The 25746-nt window shown below is 38.8% G+C and overlaps 1 protein-coding gene across 11 annotated transcripts in view; it reads right to left on the bottom strand.

Annotated features, from left to right (window-relative positions):
• Macf1 (microtubule actin crosslinking factor 1) overlaps positions 1–25746 on the bottom strand; it is a 329681-nt gene that overhangs the window by 26237 nt on the left and 277698 nt on the right. For 9 of the 11 annotated variants that reach the window (XM_035439638.1, XM_035439635.1, XM_035439637.1 and 6 more), the window contains 27 exons: positions 24023–24184; positions 23666–23836; positions 21823–21989; positions 20489–20648; positions 19842–20168; positions 18552–18636; positions 17693–17934; positions 16768–16974; positions 13840–13959; positions 13335–13442; positions 12345–12563; positions 10621–10824; positions 9921–9929; positions 8792–9023; positions 7991–8217; positions 6714–6836; positions 6520–6621; positions 6034–6135; positions 5768–5941; positions 5526–5681; positions 5195–5392; positions 4592–4720; positions 3870–4043; positions 2083–2238; positions 1771–1977; positions 1544–1663; positions 451–620 (listed from right to left, as the gene is read on the bottom strand). In XM_035439638.1, coding sequence (XP_035295529.1) covers positions 451–620; positions 1544–1663; positions 1771–1977; positions 2083–2238; positions 3870–4043; positions 4592–4720; positions 5195–5392; positions 5526–5681; positions 5768–5941; positions 6034–6135; positions 6520–6621; positions 6714–6836; positions 7991–8217; positions 8792–9023; positions 9921–9929; positions 10621–10824; positions 12345–12563; positions 13335–13442; positions 13840–13959; positions 16768–16974; positions 17693–17934; positions 18552–18636; positions 19842–20168; positions 20489–20648; positions 21823–21989; positions 23666–23836; positions 24023–24184 — 4451 coding nt within the window. The remainder of the gene's footprint in view (positions 1–450; positions 621–1543; positions 1664–1770; positions 1978–2082; positions 2239–3869; positions 4044–4591; positions 4721–5194; positions 5393–5525; positions 5682–5767; positions 5942–6033; positions 6136–6519; positions 6622–6713; positions 6837–7990; positions 8218–8791; positions 9024–9920; positions 9930–10620; positions 10825–12344; positions 12564–13334; positions 13443–13839; positions 13960–16767; positions 16975–17692; positions 17935–18551; positions 18637–19841; positions 20169–20488; positions 20649–21822; positions 21990–23665; positions 23837–24022; positions 24185–25746) is intronic. The other 2 variants (XM_035439636.1, XM_035439644.1) reach the window with 1 other exon arrangement.

The following is a 25746-nucleotide window of genomic DNA, read 5'->3' as shown; positions in this document are numbered from 1 at the left end:
AATAATTAAAAAAAACAAAAAACAAAAAACAAAAACAATGATCACAATTCTAACTGTTGAAAAGGAATATGGCTTAAATTCTGTAATTTCTCCGTTAGAACAGTTAGAAATGACTTCAAAGAAGTAAGACATTTTAAATCAAACTATGTCTAGATGAGATTTATGAGTGCCTTGCCTGTATGTCAGTGCACCTATGTGTGCCTGGTACCTGCAAAGGTCAAAGAAGGGAGTTGGCTCCCCTAGAACTGGAGTTACAGGTATCAGTCACCCAGAACTGATCATGAACATGAGCCACATATGGATGCTGGGAACCAAATCTGGGTCCTCTGCAAGGGCAACAAGTCCTCTTAGTAACTAAGCTATCTACCCCCCCCATTCCTATTTTAATTTAGTGACAATCTCTTAAGATACTTGGGCATGCCATATGGGGGGGGACACAGTCCTGCTCACCGCTCCACAGACTTGCCACAAACGGTATCCCATTTGTCTCTGACTTCTCCTAGCAAGTTGTCAAGTTTCTGAGTATCATCAGCAAGCAAAGTCTTTTCTTTAAGTGCTCTGCCAGTTCTGATTGTGGTATCATACACAGGCTGTTTGCCACCAAGAGTTTTCTGAAATTCCTGTTTCCAGAAAGAAAGAAAAACAAATAAATAACACATACACACTTAATACAAATCAGGTAATAGCATGAGGTCCTGGCTTTAATTATCAATCCCCTAACAGGGTAGAATTACAATCAAAATATTTTGATTGTAATCAACTTCTTTTTTCAGTATCCTGGTTTATAAAGTAAATATAGCATTAAACGACAACACACACAACCCCAAACAAAACTAAACTAAAATTAACAATAACTTATCCTTACAAGAAATTTGTAGCTTTCCTTTATACCATATATAACAGCACACAGCAATCTCTAAAACCCCATACTTTGGGTTAAATTATCATGTAAGAGTATGACTGTCATGTTATCTAGGTATCCCACTGACTTCTGGGGTTGGTGTATAGCACCAAGAGAACTAGTCCAGCTTATGTGAAGCCGAAATTCAACCACCAGCACTGCAAATAAACAAAAAGGAAAGCTGATTTCATTTTTTTTTTTTTCCATGTAGTTCAAGCTGGTCTGGAATTCTTCTACATAGCCCAAGCTACTCTTTAACTCTCGACCCTCTTGCCTTAGCCTGTAAAGCACTAGGATTACAGGTATTTGTCACCATGCTTGGCTTTCATCTTGACTTTTTTTTTTTTTTTTTGAGACAAAGTCTCACATATTCTAGGCTGGTCTTGAACTCCTGATCTTCCTGCTTCTTGGGATTACACACAGGTGCCACCATGGCCAGTTTATGAGGTACTAAGGAATCAAATGCAGGGACTTACTTGTCCATGCCAGGACTCTTACCAAATGATTGACATTCCTAGCCCCTTGTTGATATCTTTAATATGTATCAACTGTTTGTTAACAGGCTTTGATTTCTATTTCTAGCAAGCAACAAGCTTTGGTGAATTCCAAGCTTTAGGACCTCACAGCAATGAATTACTTTACCTTATGTTTAGAAAGCTGAAGTTTGATTTTGTCTGGGTCATTGGAAATCTCCAGTTCTGAGTCCAGATGACTCTCTGCATCTTCTAGCCAGTCAATCAGTTTTTTCCAAGCTTCATAGAACTAAAATTAAGATATACATTGTAATAGAAAAGAATGTGCGAACCATGATGGCAGAAGTTCAAGACTCAAGGCTGTTCACAAAGTTAGCGCCTTCTTTAATGACTTACTTGTTTTGCCCGCTTCCTGGCATCATCCAGTGACCTCCCCCTTTCAATAGATCTCTGGACAACCTTCTCCCAGCGAGACTGGACACTAACTAACAGATTTTTGATCAAGACAACATCCTGCTTCTGGCTAAGGAACTTTAATTGGTTCCCTGTTTGATCCAGCTCGATGATCTGGTCTCGATGAGCATTTACTTCATTAGCAAAAACCTGTGGGAAAATATTGCTCTTTTTAGCCATAAAACAAAGCAAAGGAGCACTTCTTTGAACAAATCTTTTTAAAGGGAAGGTGACATCATCTTAAGGCACAGTTACCTTATGCTCTTCAATCTGGGAAAGAACAGTGTTCAAAATCAGGCTGGGAGGCGAGGCAATATTTAAACTCTGCTCTGCAAGTGTAAGCCAGTTGATAAATTCTTGCAGGGAATTCTGGAATTCTGTTGCCAGGCTGAGGGCCTCTTCGAGCTTTGACTAAATTTTAAATAAAACACAGAAGGGAAAGTACAAAGTTCAGAAATTATACCTTTGACAACAAAAATTTAAGATGTATACCAGATTAAATGATCCTAGACAAGAAGACTCACTTAATGCACCACTAAATATGTCTCAAATACAAAAGATGAGAATTCTAAATGTTAAGTGTCTGAAGCTAAAAACACCTGGACAAGAACTGAATAAATGAAAAAGGAAAAGGCACAATTAGTGATTAAGCTTTCTTGACCACTCTCTACTTCCTGGAACAATAAAAACAAACTACTCAGGAAGTGAGCATGCTCTAGTGGTGATAATAGCTATAGAACTTAAATCCTGTTCCAGGTAAAAACAACCATTTAATGTAGGTTCTATGGTGTGGAGAAAGTAAATGAGAAGTGCACGATGGCAAAGATCCTAAAGCTACAGTGTTCATTATTTAAATCCGCATTATTAGAAAATACAGCACGGAGTGTCAGAGTCTGAAAGGTGTGTTGATGTCATAGCATTCCAGGAACACACCTGACCATAACTTAAACCACTCTCATTAATTCAGAATAGCAGAAAATAATGACTCATTCAGGGTTAGTGCTATTCTCCATTAGTACATGCCAGTCCAGGGTCTCTGAGCTCCATTCTCAGGGATTTCTAGCCCCAGCTTCTTAGTGGACATGGTGGCCATCTACTAGTCAGGCAAAGTAAATGATGATTTTTATTTATTTTTATTTTTTGGTTTTTTCGAGACAGGGTTTCTCTGTGACTTTGGAGGCTGTCCTGGAACTAGCTCTTGTAGACCAGGCTGGTCTCGAACTCACAGAGATTCGCCTGCCTCGGCCTCCCAAGTGCTGGGATTAAAGGCATGCGCCACCACCGCCCAGCATAAATGATGATTTTTAAAAGATGATTATATCCAGAATATATTAAAAATAAGTACATTCAAAAAGTACACTAAAAACTAAAATTGCTACTAATTGCTGTTGATTAGATTACATATTTTTTTTCCTTCATCCTTTTAGGTTACTTTATAAGCAGGGCTACATAGAGAAACCCTGTCTCGAAAACCAAAAACCATCCAACCAACCAACCAACCAACCAACTAACCAAAACAAAAAAAAAACAAACAAAAAACTTTTTTGAAAAAAGCCTTGATCCCTTCTGCTTTCTGCTCTTACAAAGAAGAAAACCCAATTTCTGAGGACTAGTAGGAAGAGGCCATATTTGAACTTTCTCCTGTGTTTTAGTAAAATTCCTTGTAGAAAGTTGCTGGTCACACTTTTTACATTGTCCTGTCCCCATCTTCTCAATTCATTATAAACACCAATAAAATTTTGTTTTCAAGTAAGAACACAAACTGGCAATTAGTATCAGATATGAAGTCCAGTTCTAACAGTAACAGGAAGTGATATCTTAACTGGTAGATGGAGAAAAGCAATAAATATAAAATGAAGTATTGGCAGAACTAACACCATCAGTGCCATGGAAAATAGAAATCAAAGACAGGTTAATATGGAGTCCATTATGAGGGTAAGTTCTCTGATGTAGTATCACACCTGTCTTCAAAAAACATCATGAAACAAAGAATGTCTTATGGTCACTAAACATACTGCCAAATAGTGTTTCTGTAGTGGTACCTTTCTTTCCTCCATCTTACTGCTGACCACTTGCCACTTCTGTTCTAAAAGAGCTACACTCTGTTCAGTTTTTGAGCCAGACCCAGAGTCACCGCGGCTGAGGAGCATAAGCCTGCCCTTGTCAAGCAGCTGATTATAAGTCTCTTCCTTGGCTCTCAGCTGGGAATGCAGTTCCTACAAGAGAAGGCAGAAAAAGATATCAACAATATCTACTTCCTGGAAGACCCCAAACACATAGATTTCACTAGCCCAGTCTGAGAAAGTCCCTAAAGGCCTTGTAGTGATATAAGTCTCTTTTAGGTTCAGTTCAAAGTATGAGCTATTATTAAATAAAATCCACAATTCTTCCTTAATATTAGAAACAATCAACTCACCAAGAAAATAAAATCATTTAAGGATCAAAGACCTCAAAAATAGTTTTTAATAATTTATTTCTGCTTTTTATTAGGATTTTCTTAGAAATTATGTTGCCTTTTGTTCTCAGTAGGCTCTGTTAAAATACTGTCAACATTGCTTAGAATTCTCCTAAACTCTTACTGAAGATGGTCTCACTCAGTTTACCTGACTCAGTTTACCAGCTCACTGATGCCTTTCCAGCTAACTCTTTCCTTCACTACTGTTGCCAGGTACTGAATCTGTTGTCAGGTACTGAATCTGTAGATAAGCTAGCTGCACTAATGTCTCTCAGAGAGGCTTATGTGCAATGTGAAGAACTGCTGTACCATGTGAGTGTCAAGCTGTTCTCTAGCAGTCTCAGGGAGTCCTCCTGTAGGCTTAGATGCAGAAAGCTGGCTCTCCATTCTATTGAGTTCCAAGAGGAAATCTTCAATTTCACTGTGGAAACCTTGGGCCTTTTGAGAAAAAGACGTATCAACAGTATCAGTGAGCAAGCAGCTGTAAAAGCAAACTTTTGGAATGATCCTGAGCTTACTGGGAGGAATCTGAAGCTGTTCCCAGGCACAGGAGTTATTTTGTTTCTGGATTGGCACAATCTGCTTGCTTATGGCTAAAATTAGCAAAATCCTTCAGACCTTACTATAGCACAGTATCAATGCCTAATGCAATCCAATGAACAAACTAAGGGATTGCTGAATAGCGAGAAGCCTGACTTGATGATTAGGAAAAACCCGAATCTCAAAATAAGTTGGTCAGGGTAAAGACTAACTGTGAATAGAAAACACACCGAACTGCAAACAAATCCCAAGGGACCCACCAATTAAAAGCTGCTCTTTTCATACATAAGAGGTTCTACCCCAATTGGTTTCCCTTCTCTCACTTGGGCCTCCTACCAATACTCTTCCACCTGGACTGGATGACACACATACCTGCTGCAGCGTTGACTGGAGCTGCTGCTCCCTCTCCTCTGTCTTTTGCAGCACAGATTCCCAGCACTGGTTCATGGTTTCCAGGCGGCTCCTTAGGCTGCTGGCATCATCACCAGCACTAGATTCAAGAAGTTCATTTCCAGCTTTGTTGACTGTTTCCACTGTAGCTTGATGAGCCAAAACATCATTTTTTAGAACCTAAAAAATATTGAATGACATAATTTATCTTTATTGATGTCAATTAAACCTGGCTCAAGGTTCACATGATAGCAAGCTTCTGGTAGTATCTGGTCTCAAATTGACAAAGCTAGGTAGAAATGAAAATACTTACATGGTGTTTTGCAAGCTCAACTTCAATGACTTTTGGGTCTCCACTTATTGGTCTCTGAGCATCAAGCAACTCTTCAGTGTGAGTTAGCCAGCTCATTAGTTCCTCTAAGGCATGCTGGAACTGGCCAAGGGCCAAGAGAGCACCTTCTAGCTTATGCTGCTCAGGATAAGACAAGGAACACTTGTTAGGAAATCAGAGAGGGTAGAGGGCAGTTCACTGACCTATGGTACCACTAGCCTTACCTGTCGATGGGCAATTTTCTCATCCAGATTCTCCCAGAGGTGTCTGAGTTCTGTCAGTGGTTCTCGTATAATGTCTCTGTCTGTTTCATCAGTAGCTTTCTTTAACATCAGTTCACCCTGGTGATTGAGTTTTTCCATCTCAATTTGCTGTTGGTAAACTTCCACTTTGAACTCCTATAAAAGATGTACTTAAAGTTAACATTAAACCAAGTCTTCAACATTAAGAAGAAGCAACTCTCTTTTCAAAGCCATCCCTAGACACAAACCTTCATTTCATTCAACTGATCTTTGACAGTGTTGAGGTCAGTGCCCACTGGGGGCATGGTGCAGAGTTTGATCACAGTGTTATCTAACCAGTCAAACATAGCCTGAAATGAAAACACAAACAAGAGGTTATAAGAGAAGGGCCATTTCCTTCCCAAAGTTGGGCTTCATGATTACATGGGTTTAGGACCTCTAGCAAGTAGTGACTTACATAATCTGGCCAGCTTCATTGAATAGCTGAATGGGTACGAATATGACAAGCAGGCAATGACAATAAAAATGGCAGTAGTAATGGAAATTTGGATGCGTGTTATGTCAACATTTTCCTCAACAGGTGTGGGAAACTTAGGCCAGAAATGTAGAAGCAACAGTGTCTTAGGTTTCAAAACATTGCAGTACTGAAGGTGAGCTACTCCACACCAGATTTAGAAAATGACAAGAGAAAGCAGAATATGTATTTCCTTTGTGGGCATCTCCCAGCTTCTTACCTGGAGAGTGTCCTGATACTGCACAGCTGCTTGCATGGCATCCTCAAGTTTTTCTAGCCTTTCTTTCCAAGTTTTATTTAGGTTCTCCCAAGCATTATTCATCTATGGGGAAAATATTGAATCAAATTTTCTTAGTACTACCTGTGGTCCAACTCCATTATGTTTCACCTGAATCCCTCACCCACTCTCCACACCTCATCAATGCTCTTCTTCACTTCAGGCTTCTCAGTTTCTCCACAGGCGAAAATCAAATCTGTTCCAAGGATTCTAATGAACTCCAACTCCTCATGCAGGCCATCTGTCTCCTCCTTAATCGTCTATATGAAAAGAGCAGAAAATGAGTCAAAACAAAGAAGAACATAACTTCTCAAACTCTGCAAAAGCAATGTAGCCCCCCAGTCAAGGGCAAACACTAAGCAGCATCACAAAAATCACAAAATGGTTTTTACTCTTAAGGCACTGTTTATCCAGAGAGTATAGCCATATGCTTACAAGTGGTCAATGTACACACATACTAAAAAAATAAGTAAACCAAATGTATTACATACATGCCATAAAATATGAGCATGCAGTGATGACAAAAATAGCAAAGAATACTAGGTGGTGGTGACACACACCTTTAATCCCAGTACCTGGGAGGCAGAGACAGGCGAATCTCTGTGAGTTCAAGGCCAGCCTGGTCTACTGAGCAAGTTTCAGGACAGGCTCCAAAGCTACAGAGAAACCCTGTCTCGAAAAACCAAAACCAAAACCAAAACCAAAACAAACAAAAAGTAAGGAAAGCATACATTTGAAGGGTATAATCAGCTTTGATAATTAATCAGCCCTTCTTGGCTCCAAGAAATATATACAAAACAACACAGTCACAAAGGCCAGCACTAACAGCCCAGGTCATAGTTGAGCTATATGATCTTAAACAGTCAGTTCTGAGTTAGAGCCTAAAACACAGCTCACATACCAACACAGAGGGATAAAGGAGGAGAGTTTTCATGTGAAAAGTATCTGAAGTAAGATGGTGGGACAGGCATGGCTCTCATGTGAAAATTAGAGCGCCCAGAAAGATTAGAAAAAGATGTGTAATAACTTGCTATCTCTGGATGACGAATTCAGAACTTTTTATTTTCTACTGTCTATCTCCTCCATGAAAGTAGAGAAAAATCTCACTTTAAAACCAAAACAAACCTCCAAAGCCACAGAGAAACCCTGCCTCGAAAAATAAAAACAAACAAACAAACAAACAAAACAAAACAAAGCTTTCAAAACACTGAACGTGGATAAGGAGCTACCACAACATACTCAGGGTCTGGGGCTTAGCTCAGAGGCCCTGCACCTTTTTAGCATGTATGAAAACATTAAAAAACAAAATAAAAAATCACCACCACCACACACATGCATACACACCCCAATCAACTTGGACATAGCATTTTGTTAAAGGACATACATCCAAGACGATGTTTTGTATTTTTGTTACCTCAGCAGCTTCAACCTGTTGCTTGATGATGGATGGGTCAATGCCAGGGCTTTCCAAGTCATGGACAATATCCTGGGTGTCTTTGATGGTGGTCAGGAGAGCTGCCATGTCATACCAGAACTTCTCCGCTAATTCTAGGACATCAAGGAATTTCATTTCTCGCTCTTCAGACCGTGCTTTGATGTCCTCCCAAAAGAATACCATTTGATCCAGCTTGTCCTGGATTTCTGAAATTGTAAAGAATAGATGTGAACAGAACCTTTCTAAATTTGAAATCTAAATTTCTCATTGAAATTCAATCTAATTCTGACATTACTTATAGTATAGTCCTCATAGCTTTCCTACTATCATTTCTACACTATTTTTTTCTGTTGTTGCTCTCCCTCATAAAGGAACCATAGAAGCAATCTGGAAATATCACACGAAATATCTGGTAAGATAAAAGTCCTTAACTTACAAAGGGCTGAAATGGGAATGCCTCCTTCTAGTGTTCTTATTGAATTTTCTGTGAATTTCCCATGGAAAGTGTTACAAAAGGTAGTTATGTCTACCCACTATTGATACTATGATACTCACATTAGGGGTTAAAGGAGCATTTGTTTCCTGGCCTGGGAATCTAGCTCCCAATTGTAACCTTGTTTCAATAGGAAAATGTGTTCTGAATTCTAAATGAATTCCACAGGACTTTTTGGAATACTCATTACTTAATGAAAAGTGACTCTGGGTAGGATGCTGGAGGCAGCCACAGCCGGGAATTCCTTCTATAGTCTTTCTTAAAGAATAATCAGATCTACCAAGTACCTTTTGCAGCCAGATCCTTGTCTGCTCCCTGAGACCTCCCAATGAGTTCTTCTCCACGGCGCTTCAGGGCCTCAAAGGATGGCTGCAGTTTTTCTAGCTCCATGGTAGCACTTTTATTGTCACTGATGCACTCTCTAATCTTGTCTACTTCAGCAGGGATCAGGGGTGGCATCCGCAGGCGAGAGGAAAGATTCTCCAGAGTCTCCAACATGGGTTCAATTTTATCGTGAAACTAAACAAAATAGCACTATTAGCCTTCATTGCAATACTTTATCATATTGGGGAACATATTAGGGCATAAGGTCAAACTATAGACGTATTGTTTATGATTGCCTGTGTTCAATAAGGCCCAATGGCTGTTAAGTGTTGGGTTTGTCTAAAGAACTGTTTTGAACATAGTACATTAGTGCTGGCACATTAGAGTGGAGAAGAAAGACAATATTTTATGAGTCAAAAAATACTAATATACCAAAAATACACTAAAATAGTTAGTGTTGTCACTATACTTCTCGAACTTCAACTAATATGATGGGATAGAGACAAGACTATGAACAGGTGAGTCAGTACTCAGCATCTCAAATGACAGGTACATGCAACAGACCAGACCAACAAGTCAGATGCCCTCCACCGCTATGTAAATGGATGGGAACTTAACATCCTGAGTGGCCTAGAGTCTGAAATACCATGGTATGCAGTTTAACAACCCACAAGTGGAACAAGAGAAAGGAAAATGTTGGCACGATGAAAGGTAACAAGGAAGGCCAAACCTAACCTTCCCATTTTTCTGGTACTTTGAATAAAATGACAAAAACCATAAAATTCTGAATTTATCATTTGATGTATAAGTTGGAAAGAGAATAGCACAGAAAGAGTTTTCATCTAAAAACCCCATCTAAAACAAACTCTGGATTTAGTCATTTGAGTAAGGCTCATCAATGTTAAGTGCCCTAAAAGAAAAACAAATTTCTTAAATCGTTTCCCATTATGCCCTTACAACTATATTCCATCCCAAACAGAATGGTCACATTAAACTTCCACAAAAGATACGGGAAGTTTTCTTATAGGCAATGTCCTCGATTCTCTGCTCTATAAGAACACTGATTCCCATGGGAGTGAGTGGGTGCCTTACCTCTGTGATCTGTAATGGTGGGCGCAGTCAACACAACAATGAAATGTGACGATGTGGGGAAGACGAGAGCAGGCAGCAACAACACAAAGGAACACATTCCACAATGTGAGTGAGATGGGACGGAGGTGGGGGGAAAAACGTGAGTAAGTACAAGTATTAACCAAGAATACTGACTCAACAGGAATAAAATACCCAGACATGACAAAAGTGCCACTAACAGCAATATTAGTTGAGAAGTGTGTAGTTACATGCTTGAAATTCCACTGCTGGTGTTTTTCCCTTCTCTTTGGTGTACTTCTCCCTATGCAAGCATACTTTTTCTGAATGCAAAAAGTTGGTTGCTTAAGTTAATGTGCTATCATTCTTTAAAAATTTATTTCACCATTTAATAGCCTGACTTTTGCTGAGGTAATCACTGGTTTTGGATCTGTAAGATTAATTTATCCTTGAATTATCCCTTCTAAAGAGTCACTGAGCATGAAGTTTTCAGTGACACCATCAATAAACAATTACACATCCCAGCCAAGATGCACTTCACCTCTCATACAGGGTCGATGCACCAATGCCCGAGAACAGAAGTGCAAGGCGACAGTTTCCTACTCTACAGATAAGGTATTATTAACATGGTGTCTGGGTACTTCTGCATAGAGGCATGACTTAAGACTAGCGTGCAGTTGCTAACACAAACACACACACATACCTGAGCAGACTGGGACACAGCCTCATCCAGAGCCAGGGCCCGTTGGCGCACCTCATCTTTTATCTGGGCATACATGTTTTCTGCTTTCTGGTATTTTTCTTCCACCATTTTCCCTTCCTCAGGGTTTAGCTCCTTTAGTTGTGGACCTATCTTTAGTATCTTATCAATATGAGGCTTGTGTTCAGCAATGGATTCTCTTAGTTGCTATGTGAAGAAATATGAATTAAAACATAGTAAGTGAAGAGAACAAACAGCAACAAAAACATGAGGTTTCCTAGGTCACAACAAACAAACCAAAAATAATAAGCATGTTTATATCAGTTTATTTACTTAAAAATTACTTTTTCGTTTATTTGCATTAGTGTTTTGCCTGTGTCTGTATCTGTATGAAGTTGTGGAACTGGAGTTATAGAAAGTTGTGAGCTGCCATGTGAGTGCTGGGAATTGAACCTGGGTCCTCTGGAACAGCTGTCTGTACTCTTAACCTCTGAGCCATCTCTCCAGCTCCCTTATTCAGATACTTTGAGCAGAACAAACTGAATTGTTAACCAGCAAGTCCTAGCCTCTCACCATTTATGTAATTCTCTTCATTACCCAAACCAGATCAGATGTCCAATCACTATGGAAGTCTTCCTGGACATATCCTGTCTCACTTCCCACCCTGTCACATTATTATAATATATATTACATAGCTTAGCTATCTACACTTCAGACTGAGTCACCAAGCAGGGTAACTTAAGAAAAGCAATCACACTGCAATGTCCAGTTTATACTCTTTACTTAAACATGGGGATAGCACTAAGGGGAGATCATAAACTAGAAATAAACATTTAAGTAAAGCATTATTCACAGTAATAGTTTTGGCTGATACATCTATAAATTTCTTTCATCTTAAATATATGAGGTAAATAACTCTGATTAATTCCTTCACAGCTGTCACCCTAATTAAGTAAAAGCCATCCAGTCATACCTTAATACCCAAATCACCTAGGAAATATTGTAAATTTCTTTGATTTTTTTTTTAGCTGGTTCTTTTACTGCTTCTTCTCATACACTGGAGATCAAACTTGGGGCCTCAGGCATACGACAAATGGTCTACCACTGAGTTAATCCCAGCCCTAGTTAGCTTTCTTTATCCATGTATAAAAAAGCTGTTTTAAATTTCTTCTCTTTTAACTTTTTGAAGAATTTAATTTTACTTTTGAACTTCTTTTGCTATAAATACCCAGCCTGAACTAGAATTTTCTCTATAATCCAGGTTGTCCTCTAGTTTATCCAGAGTACTGGGATTGTAGGCATGTACTACCATGCCTAGCTTGACAGCTTCTTGACACATCTATAATCTTATTCTTAAATCAATTAATATTAAACAAAGAAGTAAATTTAACATGCATTTTCAAGCCGGACGTTGGTGGTGGGCGCCTTTGATCACAGCACGGGAGGCAGAAGCAGGTGGATCTCTGTGAGTTTGAGACCAGCCTGGTCTACAAGAGCTAGTTCCAGGACAGCCTCCAAAGCCATAGAGAAACCCTGTCTTGAAAAACCAAACCAAACAACAACAACAACAACAACAACAACAAAAAACCCATGCATTTTCAATGTAAAAAGAAGTTCTGATTAGGAATTAACTTTGTAACATAAAATTCATCCTGTAGGCCTTAATAAATGTTTTCAGTGAGTTACACAGCCCATTTTCACTGAGGGAGAAGTGACACATTCCTTACCCTCATCTCTTCTTGCTGCTGTCTGAGTTGCTCATGATCAACAGCTGGAGGGGGCAGCTGTGCTATTAATGCCAGGGTTTCTTCAGCCCAGGGACTAAGCTCTTCGTATGTTTCCCAAAACTGGTTCACTAGGACCTGGGCCCGCTCTAGGCGGGCATAACGCTCTGAGTTAAGCAGGCTAACAGCTTCATATTGCTGTATTAGGCACTCGGTTTTCTCCTATGAGCCAAAAAGAAAAAAAAATATTATTAGAAATTTCTTTCGCTTAACAAAATTTCGTACACACACACACACACAAACAAGTGTAAGGAAACACACTAAATTAACTAAGATGGACTAATGAATAAATGATTTTTAATTTCTTCTTTATATTTAATTCAAATTTAACTATCATACACATATATTATTTATAGAATTTGAAAAGAATGAATATAGTTAAAAAGCACAAGAAAAACAAAATTAAAAATAATCTTCTAGAGCTGGGTGTGGATGGTGCACAGGGCAGAGCCAGGCCATCTCTGTGAGTTCCAGGCCAGCCAGGGTTCCATTCCCCAAACAAACAAAAATAACAAAATAACAAAAGCCTAGCAGAGACACCCAACAAAGTGATAATGTTATCCCAATAAAACAGTGGAAACTGACACTCCCAAGTGCTGCTTTAGAAAAAAAGCCTCCAAACCCACACTTTACTCTTCAGGTACTTAGGAAGAATAGCTAAAATCAACTTTTCCCCCGAGAAACAGTGGTTACATGGACCTTGTGTTGCACTCTTAACATAAGGACAAATATAACTTAGATGGCCTAGAATTTGAGAGGCTTTTGCCTTACTCTCTCACCCAGAGGGATTATGGGTGTGTGCGTCATGCCCTGCTCTAACTATCAGTAATCAGAAAGTCTAGTAGGAAAAAAAACACACTTTTAAAACATTATTGTTTTACTTCCAAATCACCATAATGAGGAATAGCAGCATCAATAATAATCGTAATTCACCTGCAATACAGCTTTCTGCTCCTCTCCACATGTGCTGAAGATCTCACCACGGTGACTGAACAGTTCATCCATTGAATCTTTGTGTCGAATGATATCAATGGAGAAAGCCTTTGAAAAGTAAACTGCATTAAGTCAAGAAGCGAAAGGACCCTGCCCTGTGCCTGTGCTGATGAAATTCCTTGCTTTAAAATACATAAAAGTATTCTTAAAGGTTAGCTTTTACCTATCATTGATGCTTATCTTTTAAAAGAAAAAAAATATTTTCAATTCTTATTTTTAGTTGTTCACAACAACATTTCCTTCCTAAATCACCCAGGAGATTCAAAGGTCTACTTATCCTTTTCTATAAAACAAACAAAATACATTTTCCTCATCCAAATATAATATTTATAGATTTATTTCTATCATCATTCCATTAAACCATTCCCTTAACTCTCTTCCAGTCAGGGTCACAAACTCTATCCCAGTCAGGACATAGTGTGCACTTGGGCTCTTCTATACTTACCTTTTGTACCTGCAGCTGAGCAGTGGTCTGGTCTTGTTCTAGACGAATTGGACCAAGTGCCATCAGCTTTCTCTTTGTTTCAGCAACCCAAGCTAGTTCTGCATCAGCAGCTTGCTCGTACTAATAGAGTCAAAAAAAAAAAAAAAAAAAAAAAAAAAAAAAAAAAAAAAAAAAAAAAAAGGAACAGTCATATACAGCTAAGGTCTCTTTCTTACAGTTATAAATTAACCAATACTAGAAAGGCCTGGATTTTTAGAAATACAGTTGTACCTCAAAAAGTAAATTAAACAATTTCACAAGAATCACAAACCAAGATGTAGAGGGCTTTGTAGCTAGTGGAAGAGTACTTGTTGGACATGCATGAAGCTGTGGGCTCAATCCCCAGCACCGTGGGTGGGGAGCAGTTATGACAAAACATGATTCTTTAAGATGAGTGAGGCAATGCATGCCTATAATTCTATCACTTGAGAGGCCGAGAAAGGAGGACCGAAAGTTTGAGGCCAGCCTGAACTACATAGGCATACCTTTTCTCACAACAATAATAAAAACTTCAAAAAAGAAAACAAAATCACAACAACAAAAATGCAGGAAAATCAGAATTCAATTTCTTCAAGAAAAGTTATAAAACTTAGGAGATGGTTAATCCTCCATTAGGAATAGCAGTTGGAATCTGTCAAAGTGTGCTTCTAACCAGGGAACTTTCATGAAGTGGTACTTTCTGTTAACCCTCTACAATTCCAACACTAAACAGTAGTAACTTTAGTTACATTTGTTTTTATTTATTTATTAATTATTTTGAGACAAGGTTTTGCGATGTAACCCTAAGGGATTAGAGGTGTGTTGTCATCATGCCTGGATATAGGTATTTAAATATAAATTTAAAATGGCAGTAGACAGCTGAGCCGTATTAACTTATAAGAACTTGATCAGATAAAGAATGGGACCTAGAATAATCCCAAACTTAATCACAAAACCTAAGAAGAACATTCTTTACATAACTGTTGATCATTACAGTTCTCTAATCTTTATAACTTTTTCTTCCACTTTGCTAATCTGTTTACTTTATCACCCTTTATCAGAAATGCTCAGGAACATTTTGAATATTAGAATTTTATTTATTCATTCATTCATTCATTCATTCATTCATTCATTCATTCATTCGTTTGTTTGTTTTTTGAGACAGGGTTTCTCTGTGTAGCTTTGGAGCCTATCCTGCCACTGGCTCTGGAGACCAGGCTGGCCTCGAACTCACAGACATCCTCCTGCCTCTGCCTCTGCCTCCCGAGTGCTGGGATTAAAGGCGTGAGCCACCAACGCCCGGCTTTATTTTTGGTTTTTCAAGAGTGTTTCTCTGTGTAGCTCTGGCTGTCCTGGAACATACTCTGTAGATTAGGCTGGCCTCCAACTCACAGAGATCCGCCTGCCTCTCTGCCACCCAGAGAATTTTAGAATATTTATATAGGCAACATTACTGGTTGAGCATCCTTTGGGTTTTGGAATACTTTAAATTTTTTGGATTAGGGTCGCAAAACCTATATTTAAAGAGAAAAGAATGAACTGGTCATGGTGGAGAAGGCCTATATCCTAGCACATGAGATGTAGAGGCACAGGATTCAGGAGTCCAGGGATAGTGAGTTGGAGAACAGACTAGGCCACATTAGACTGTCTCAAAGTGTATGTATGTAGAGTATGTGTGAGAACTCAATTTCCCAAGAATAATACATTGTAATTGAAAATAGCTGCAATGGCTGGGCGTTGGTGGCGCACGCCTTTAATCCCAGCACTTGGGAGGCAGAGGCAGGTGATCTCTGTGAGTTTGAGTCCAGCCTGATCTACAGAGCGAGTCCCAGGACAACCTCCAAAGCAATACAGAGAAACCCTGTCTCAAAAAACAAACAAGCAAAATAGCTGCAATGGTTGGGGATAATCCTAAAGACAAATCAGGGATATAGCTGGAATCAAAAAAAAAAAATGTCTTCATGGTTCAGAAAACATTGTGAATCCAAGGAGTCATCCATTCATTCAAGTGTGTGTGTGAGTGTGTGTGTGTGTGTTTGCTATGACATATTATATTAATAGGTGCATGGCCAGCTGGTGTGACAGCAATGCCTCAGATGAGACAGGAGGAGCTTGAGTTCCAGGCCAGTCTGGGTTACATAGGGAGAGACTGTTTCAAAAAAAGAAAGGAGAGAAAGTACATATCCAGCTATGGAGAAAAGTAATTATCCCCCTTCTCTGTCAGAAAGCAGAAGGAAAAGAAACATGACACCTGTGTTTACTAAAGGATTCTATTTTGGGTGACTGTGCTATTTTGGATTGCATATTTGAAAGTAATTACAGTTCTTGGTATCTTTCCCTTTCCCATCAAAGGCTAAAACAGTGGTACTGTTCACCTAACCTCAGCTTCCAGGAGGCAGAGGCAGGCAAATTTCTATAGATTTAAGGTCAAACTAGAGCTACATAATAAGATTCTGTCTCAAAAGAAATGAGGGAGGTGGGGAGGCAGGGCTAGAGAGGTAAAGAGGTTAAGATCACTTCCTCTTCCAGAGGACCTGTATGGTAGTTCAAAATCATCTGACCTCAAGCCCTCTTCTGGCTTCTTTGGGTATCAGGCATAAACATGATACACAGACATGTATGAAGACAAAGGCATCCATACACATAAAAGTTAAAAAAAAAAAATCTTTAAAAACAAAAAGATTCATATGGGATTCTTCTTGCAAGTTTTTCTCTATTCAAAGGGGTTGAGTATTTTGGTTCAAATCTGGATCAAACATCTTCCAAGTATTTTCCAGTACTGAGGTATGTTTGTTGTATTATTTTGATCTCATGATTCTTCCTGAGCCTGTACTTACATAGGTTATAGCTCTGTATCCCACTCGTACCCCACAGCTTAAAAACACGAATGCACAGCATTATAAACATTACCTGTTGTGATCTCTGAATAGCAGCATCGATTTCATCCACCCTTTGTCCAATAGTGTCACTGACCAATTTGTATTGCTCGTTGGCATCAGACACTAGTTTATCCAGCCCTTCTCTGGCTCTCCAGGGCACCAGCTCGAGGAGAGCATGGCTCACCTCATTCACTGTGTCCAACACAAGCCTGTGCTCCATGACCTCCTTCTTCAATTCCTACGGAGGGAAAAGTTTTCAGGCCACACCTTGCTATATTAAGCATATCAGTGGAAAGCGCTGTCTCTAACACATATCCCAGCAGGGCACTGACCTCCTTCCTTCAGATCTTTTTTTCTGTGCCTCACATTTTTCAATCATCTTGAAACCTAACTTTAGACTTAGCTAATGCTTACTGAGAACTGTCTGCAAGACTTGAGCCACGTTGTCTGTGGTAAAACAGTGTTCCTTTCCTTCTATCCCTTAGTGCTCCAACTATGGATGGGCATTTAACCTAATGAATAGCTGCACAGAATTTCTGTGCATCAAGAACTGCATTTGACCCAGCAACAGAATCAGAAGTAACCATGAAGCACCTCCCCCCCACTTAATTCTTTTACTTGTTTTATTCTTACTTTTCCCCTTCCAGTGCCCTCACCCATCTCCCTTGTCTCCCTTTCACTTGCTTTCTTCTAGTCTTCACATAGTATCTCCTTCTAGAGAATGAATGGTGGTAAATTATACAATATAACATAGCAATCAAACTTCCCAGGAACTTGGCAATTACTTCTTTCTTCTTCAGACTATAGTCTTATACATGTCTTTTTGTCAAATCTTATTTTCATGAGTAAACAAGAGAGAAAGCATGAGTTCATTTGGTTTAGATTTAAGGTAAGGAAAGACGATTCAGTCAAAGATGAAACCTCTTTCCTTGTTACAGTGTAAAATTATGGCTTACCTTCTGTCGTTGCTGAAACTGGGGTATTTGCTCCCCTGTGGGAGACTGTCCTCCACTGGCTGCCAGCTCCTCCTCTACCTCCCTCAGCCACCCAGTTAGTTCTTCATATGTAGAATGAAACTTGGTGGCCAGCTGCCGGGCTTGTTCTAAAGTTCTGAGAGCCTTGGAGCTAGTGACTGTGATGTCTGCATAACGTGTCTTTATTCCGTCCAGCTTCTCCTGGATAAGTAACACCTCCTCACCTGGGAAGAACAGCACAGCACTGCTCATACAAAGGAGCTCTCTTTAATCTTGTCTTTAAACTAGAGCTTAAATTTCATAGATTCACTTGCTATGGTGCTGACTTATATCCTAATATCCAAAACTGAGGGTTAACTTGAAATAAACCCTCAACTGGATACATTGCTTTGAAGATTAAGCTCTAAATCCAACTGCAGGTATTTCCAGATGTTCCCAGAACTTTACAGACAATGCTGGTATTCAATTCCTTCAACTGGGAGGCAGAAGGAATTGTCATCTATAATCAGATATAAAACAACTAAGTCTTGTAGTTTTCAAAAGATTTAGCAGAAAATAAACACATAACCAACTTCCCTGGAGCATACAGCAATATAATCATTGAATGCCAAATTTCTCATAGACCAAGAGAAGTGGTTCATGCTGGGTGCTTATGCTCTTTAAGACTATATATGTGGGGCTGGTGAGATAGCTCAGAAGACTGGGCTCAGAAGATACAATATCCTCTGAGGACATCAAGCACACATGTGCACATATATGCATACAGGCAAAACACTCAACACGTAAGATAAAATAATCTAAAAGATCTTAGAGGTGCTAAGAGGTACACTTTTCAAAGTACCTGTAGTTTGCTTTAGAAGAGCCTGACCATTTTTAATAGCTTGATCTACATTCTTCTTTCTATTAATAATTTCTTCATTTAAAGCCTGAAAGGAAAAAATAGCATTAATCCTAAAACTATGGCACAACAAAGAGAAGAAATGTGAGAGTGTTAAAAGGGCATTTAAAGAGATGAGTTAGCAGTTTTGTTTAAAATCAAATATTTGATTCCCTTCTTTATCTGTTTCGTTACTCTCTGATTATTCAACACAATTAAAAAATGCTTTATGGGCAAGCTCTTTTTTGTGCTGATGAGAGAAGATTTAGGATGAAATCAGCTTTACCATTCTATCAGTATTAAACTTGAACACAAGAATATCAGAAATGAAATACAGTAAAAATGGCCAGGCGTTAGTGGCTCACGCCTTTAATCCCAGCACTTGGGAGGCAGAGGCAGGCAGATCTCTGTGAGTTCGAGGCCAGCCTGGTCTCCAGAGCCAGTGCCAGGATAGGCTCCAAAGCTACACAGAGAAACCCTGTCTCAAAAACAAAACAAAACAAACAAAAACAAAAAAGAAAAAAAGAAATACAGTAAAAATGCCCATTATGTCTAAAATAAAGAGACTTCATAAAAGCAAATTTACACACAGCTGGAGAGATGGCTCATCAGCTAAGAGCATGCACTCTCTTCCAGAGGACCTGAGTTTGATTCCCACCCACCATCAGCAGCTCACATCCACCAGATACTCTACCTCAACACAGATCTGAAACCTTTGGCCTCTGCACTCACAGGAATGTATACACACAGACACATAGTTTTAAAAAGAAAAAGACCAAAACAGGAATATTTTATAAGATGACACAGAATCCCTGGGATCTCAGAAATATTCTTGTTACAACTACACAATGAGATTATGGATATCACTCAGATATATGTGGTTTTGTTACAGTATGCTTTCACCTACTCAAAAAATCTACTGCTACTATTACTCAATGATGAAAATCACAAGTTGCAGGTCAAATGGGCCCTGATTCTATCCTGTATGATCTTCTAGAATCATTAGCTCAATTTGATAAATACAAGGATTTTCACAGACCTATCCAAAAAGAATGAGTACTTAGCACCAATTCAACAATGCACTTTATATATATATATATATATATTATATATATATATATATATATTACCACATACACAATGAAGTTGAAGTGTTTGGAATGGGGGAGAGGGAAGAAATTAAAAGAAAAAGAAATGAAGAGAAATATATCAAAATGACAAAATAATTTAACATAAGAATGAAAACACAAATACCAGGTGGTCGGCATGCTGTTTCTGCAGGACATCCTGTCTGTAATCCTTTACGAACACTGTACTGAGCTTGTCCTCAACCTCAGCCAGCCAATTGAGCACCTCCACCTCATCCTCCCCAAACAGTCTAGCGTTGAACAGTGCCTGCTCAAGCAGGGTTGCCTTCCGACAGCACCGGTCTTGAATCTCACTGTATCGGGCCTGCAATGAGTCTAGCTTTTCTGACATGATACCCTGTTCTGCAGGACATGTCAGGGAGGAGAGGGACTGCCCAATTTTAACTGCCTGGTGCACATCTGTTGCATGGTTTTCTATTTCTTCCTCTAGAGCCTGGAAATCCAGATGGAAAAAATGAGTAACAAAAAATAAATGAAAAGCAAACATGAAACAATGAATAACAAATAGAACAAATTAAAAATTCACCTGTTGCATGGCAAAAACAATATAAAAAAGTGGCATGTAAGCTGTTTTTCCTCCCTCTGCCGTTAGCCTATAACTCAATGTTTACTTTTACTCCAACCCAATGTATCTTTTCCAACTAATAATTTGACCTTATTTGAAAAACTCCATAAACATTTTCTAGAGAATGCTACAGCTTTTAAGTTTCTACCTCCAGTTTTTTTGTTTTGTCTATCATAACACCTTCCTACCTTGTGACGAATGATCTGCTGATGTATTTTGGCAGTCTGAGTGCCAACAGGTTCAGAGTTAGCAAGTTTTTTCTCTGTGACAGATAAGAAGTCAGAAATAGGCTCAGCTGTCTCATGGAATTGTTTGGCCAGAACCAAGATATCTTCCAGCTGTTTTTGCCTACACAAATACACAGAACAAGTTGCTCAGGCAGAAAGTCATGTAGTATTAAATTCAGTAAAAGTGCTGTCTTTCCAAGGCATGGTTTAAGTGTCCATAGTAAACATTATTAGGCAGTACTACTTTGAAGTTGTAGTAGTTTACACTGCATTATTTTCCACTGACCTTCTCTAAGGTGGGCTGGATAATTATCCCATGATTAAAACAGAGAACGATAACCCTAATGGCTTAAACAAGTATTTCTCCAGTCACCCCATTAGTAGTAGTAGGCTAAGGATAGAAGGAGATCTTTTAGCACTCCTCCTCAGACCACCTTCCACATATCAGAATGGAGCGTAGCATGTGCACCATTGGAACAAATAAATAAATAAATAAATAAAACTTAAAGGAACCCCAAATCAACTGCTGTCCTGTCTTACTCTATTCTTGCTATTTCTGCAAGAGAGTGAAGGGAATATTTGAAAACCAAAGTAGTAATTCCATTAACTAGAAGTCCCTCCCCAGTTTCAAAAATTCAATTAGGCTTCTGGCAATTTCAAGCCTAAACTGTACTATGAGTTCAAATTTAAGACACACACACACACACAAAAACACACACACACACAAAAACACACACACACACAAAAACACACACACACACACACACTCTACATGTCATTTGGAATCTTAAATCTTATATAATAGCCACATTAAGCTTGGATTTTAAGTATATTGTAAATGACAAAGGGGAGAGGAAGCTGCCTTAGACAGAGAACCTGGAAATAACCACAGATCTGTATGAAGACCAAATTAGTAATAAAAGGCTATAATTTTGGGTTTGGACACTAAGAACAGACTGAATGGATAGCAATTTTTAAAAGGCCCATTACTACTGGGACATGTAACTCTTGGCCAGCATGCATGAAGTTCTAGTTCAATCCCTAACACTGGCAAAATAAATAAAATGAAATAAAAAGCTGTTTCAAAAACTCAAAACTAAAACTTGGCTAGACTGTAGGCATCTGAATCTGTTATTTGGAGTGGAGCCACCACTCACATCAAGCAGTCTTAGAATTTATGAACTTATATAGTTCAAAGCAATACATGAGTTATCCAAGAGCTTTTAAAGCATTTCAGTGACTGTAAATCAAACACAGGTCAAAATAATCCTCTGAACACACCTCAAATCCCTTACCTGGCTGCTGCCTTGTTGAGGAGTTCAGTCCATCTACTTTCAAGACTCTCTAGCTGCCCAGTGATTTTCTCTCTATCAGCCAGCTCAGCTGACTGGGCTATTCTGCCCCCTTCTGCTTGAAGCATATCCACTGTGGCCTTACGATCATCTAGGAGTCGCTGGAGCAACTGTGGCATTCATGTTTAAAGAGATAGAAAAGTAACAGCATAGGATGATTTAAAAGTAAACCAAGAGCCAGTTGTAGTAGCATACACTTTTAATCCCAGCACTCAGGAGGTAGAGGCAGGCGGATCTCTGTGAGTTCGAGGCCAGCCTCCAAAGCTATAGAAAAACCCTGTCTCAGAGAAAAAAACAAAAACCAAAACCAAAACAAAAAAACCAAAACAGCAACAACAAAACCCAAACAACTCATCTTGTCGAATCTGAAGCTTAATTGATCTAAAAAGTACGTGATGCAGTATAGTTTCTACCACCCCCACTCACTTCAGTTTTTATATAGTATCATAGTTGTCACTATATTATTGGCAGGTAACTTGCTTTGAATTAAGAGACAAGTACACAAGCCAGGAGTGGTGATGCACACCATTAATCCCAGCACTCGGAGGGAGAGGCAGGTGGATCTCTGTGAGTTTGAGGCCAGCCTGGTCAACATATTGAATTCTTGGTCAGCCACAGAGTCTCAGAAAACAAGCAAGCAAAAGACAAAAATCACACAGAAAAATCATTAGGATCTGAAATGACAGATATGTTGATTAGCTTAAGGAAGTAAGGTATTATATACGTATCAAAACATTATCTTGTATGCTGTAAATATAGACAACTTCATTTGTTATTATATCTCACTAAAACTAGAAAAAAGTCAAAACTTCTTTTAAGATAAACATGGGTTTTAAAAAAAAATTTTCCCCTTAGTGTACATTCATTGCACCTGGTTATTTTTGAAACATGATCTAGTCAAGTCTAGCCTGAAACTCTAAAAAGTCCTCTTGTCATAGCCTCCCAAGAGCTGGTTTTGAAGGTATGTGATACCATGCATAGCATAAAATAAAAAAATAAATTAACAAAACTGCATTGAGATAGAGATTAAACTAACAAAAATATAAATAGAGGACTGTGGAGATAGAGAGCTCAGGTGGTACAATGCTGGCTCAGCATGCATGAAGCCTTCCTCTGAAGGGCCAGAAGTAGTGTGGGTGTGTACAATGCTCATGTCCAGACCCGACATGATGAAGAAATCTCAGCAGTTGTGATTATATGCACAACATCTTAATATGTTAAGATTAGCCCCCTGTCACAGAATGGGAAGGAGCTCATGTAACCCCACCCTTTCTTGAAGATCCAATACAGTTAACAGCAGATGGAAGAGGGAAAAACATTTTTTTTTTTTCAGTAGTATAGCCATTGGCAAGTTCCCATATTTTTGTAAACAATTTTAGTTACACTTACTAGATCTCTCTTACACACACTAAGTAGAAGTAGGGTTAGGTAGGAAGAAGGGGATGAGTAGAAGACGGACAAGAGGGTAATGGAGGTGAATGTGATCAAATTATATTATGTATAACACGCTAACATTAAGCAAATAAGACAAGAAATATAGACAACTCATGCACGACATACATTATTCTGATCTTAAAACATGACACATGATGAGCAAGTATGCAACTTGCTCAGTCTAACAAATGCTACAGTAAACCAATGAAAATCAATTTCCACCTTTCTTTTCAGGAGAACACAATGTAGGTTAAGGTTCTACTGAAACTCTGGATGTGCTCCTTAAGTTATAAGCAAACGTTCGTCTATCCCTGTGGCCATTTCGGTTTGCTGTCTCTGCATTCCCACTTACCTTCTGTTCTTGAATCTGTGCTTTCACCACTTTATACTCAGCAGATGGAGGCTTCTGATTGGCTATTAGCTCCTCAGTGTCTGCCAACCAGCTGAGCAATGGTTCTAAGGCATCCTGAAATTTCCCACAATGTAACAAAGCCTCCTGTAGTTGTGCAATTCTTTGTGCAACCTGTGTAACAGATAAAGAGGGCTCAGTAACAAGAAAGAGAGCTGTATTTAAACTACGATTTACCCTTTTAGTAATTATAGATGGCAACAACTTAATTTTGTTGGCATTTAGTTTATTTATCTTAGATTTAGATGTCTTCTTCATCCCTTCCAGTCCCAGCACAGGAGTTACTTACTCACTACTCACCTTTTTATTCAGGGTATTCCATCGAGTATTGATCTCCTCCATGTCATGTTCTAAACCCTGCACATCACAGTTTTTTCCTGCACTCTGAATTAATCCCTGGCCAAGTCCATTGACCTGCTGCAATTTCACCTGAAGAGGATCCACTTGTTCTTTCTGAAACATCTGGATAATTGCAAAGCAAAGCAGATTTACTCTAGAGGACATTAAGCCTTCGACACTGCAGTATCTCGTCATTCAAGACAGTTGTATGACTTAATGAAGGAGGGCAAGGAACAAAGAGGAAAATATAAAACATCAGAACAGTGGGATACCAAGATGAACACAGGTTCATATTTCAGTTACATATTTTCCTGTGTATCCTCTAGGTAACAAACACCCAGAGGCAGTTATTGTACTACTTAGGTCTTTAAACCAATGACTCAGTATCTTCTTTCAAATTGGTTGCTTAATTTTTAATGCTAAAACCTATAGGGAATAGTGAAGTATTAGGCATAAAATACTATGAATTGTGAAAGGGAAAGGTGCTATCAAATTTCAAGTACTTATGACCTTGAAAAAATGCCATGGAGGATAGTTGCTTGACCACTGACAATAGGCAATGTACTTTCCTGGATAGGATGAGTAACTCACTCAGTTAAAACAAATCAACAGTCTGAAAATTGCAATGCTCATAGCTTAATACCCCTGTGGCCATTTAACTTCATTCTGTTTCAGGGCCACAGACCACATTCAATCATCTTGAAACAGTACTCCCCTGTCTGCAAGGAGAAATGCTCCTGACAACTCTGACTCCTGTGCTGAGTAAGACACAGGGATATAAAATACTTTAAAAAATTGGGTATAAACCACCAAGTCTATAGAGTCTCAGCACTCAGGTGGAGACAGAAAGAAAGATCAGGAAGCTCACGATCATCATCAGTTACTACATTGAGATTCTGAGGCCTTTCTGGGGTACATGAGGACCTATCCCAAAATCAAAAACCAAAACAAAGACACGCCAAACTTTACTTTTGCCAAATTCATAGTCTTAGTGGAAAGAATGAGAAAGTTAATTCCTGAGAGCTGGATTCTCTTAATTATTAGAGCATAAAATTAGCTATATTTTACCAGTGTTGCTATATATACTTTTTCTTTTCTTTCTCTTCTATACAAAGAAGAAGACAAAATAAGCATAAACATAAAAGAGAATTGAATGTTTAAGTAAGACTAATTTTGTTCTACAACAGACCATATATATATATCTCACTAAGGTTAGGAACCTAATTCCAAAGGAAGAGGGAAAGGCACAGTAAAAACTGAAACCACTAGTACACTTCACTTTATACTACAACTTGATCATATTGTGTTTTGTTAGGCAAACTACAAAGAATTCAGATTCAACAAAATATAGTTCTCAGGAAAAAAACCTTTAAGTGCCACATAGCTCTATTCTGTAACACTATAGACATCAATCTGAAGGAAAGCAAGGAGTGAGGACAGAGGCAGGTGAGGGACATTATGAGGACACAGGGCTCTGAAGTTTATTAATGATGGTGAGGGTTAGAAATGGAGGGACAAGCCAGACAAGAGGCCAGCCTGGTGTACAAAGTGAGTTTCAAGACAGCCAGAGCTGTCTGGAAAAAAAAAACAAAAAACAAAAACAAACAAACAAACAAACAAAACACAAACAAAACAGAAACTGAGAAACAAGGAGGAGAAGGCCAGGAAGACAGAGGGATGGTATT

The sequence above is a fragment of the Cricetulus griseus genome, chromosome 2 (assembly GCF_003668045.3).
Source record: "Cricetulus griseus strain 17A/GY chromosome 2, alternate assembly CriGri-PICRH-1.0, whole genome shotgun sequence".
NCBI lineage: Eukaryota > Metazoa > Chordata > Mammalia > Rodentia > Cricetidae > Cricetulus > Cricetulus griseus.
This window is presented reverse-complemented; position numbering and strand designations above follow the sequence as displayed.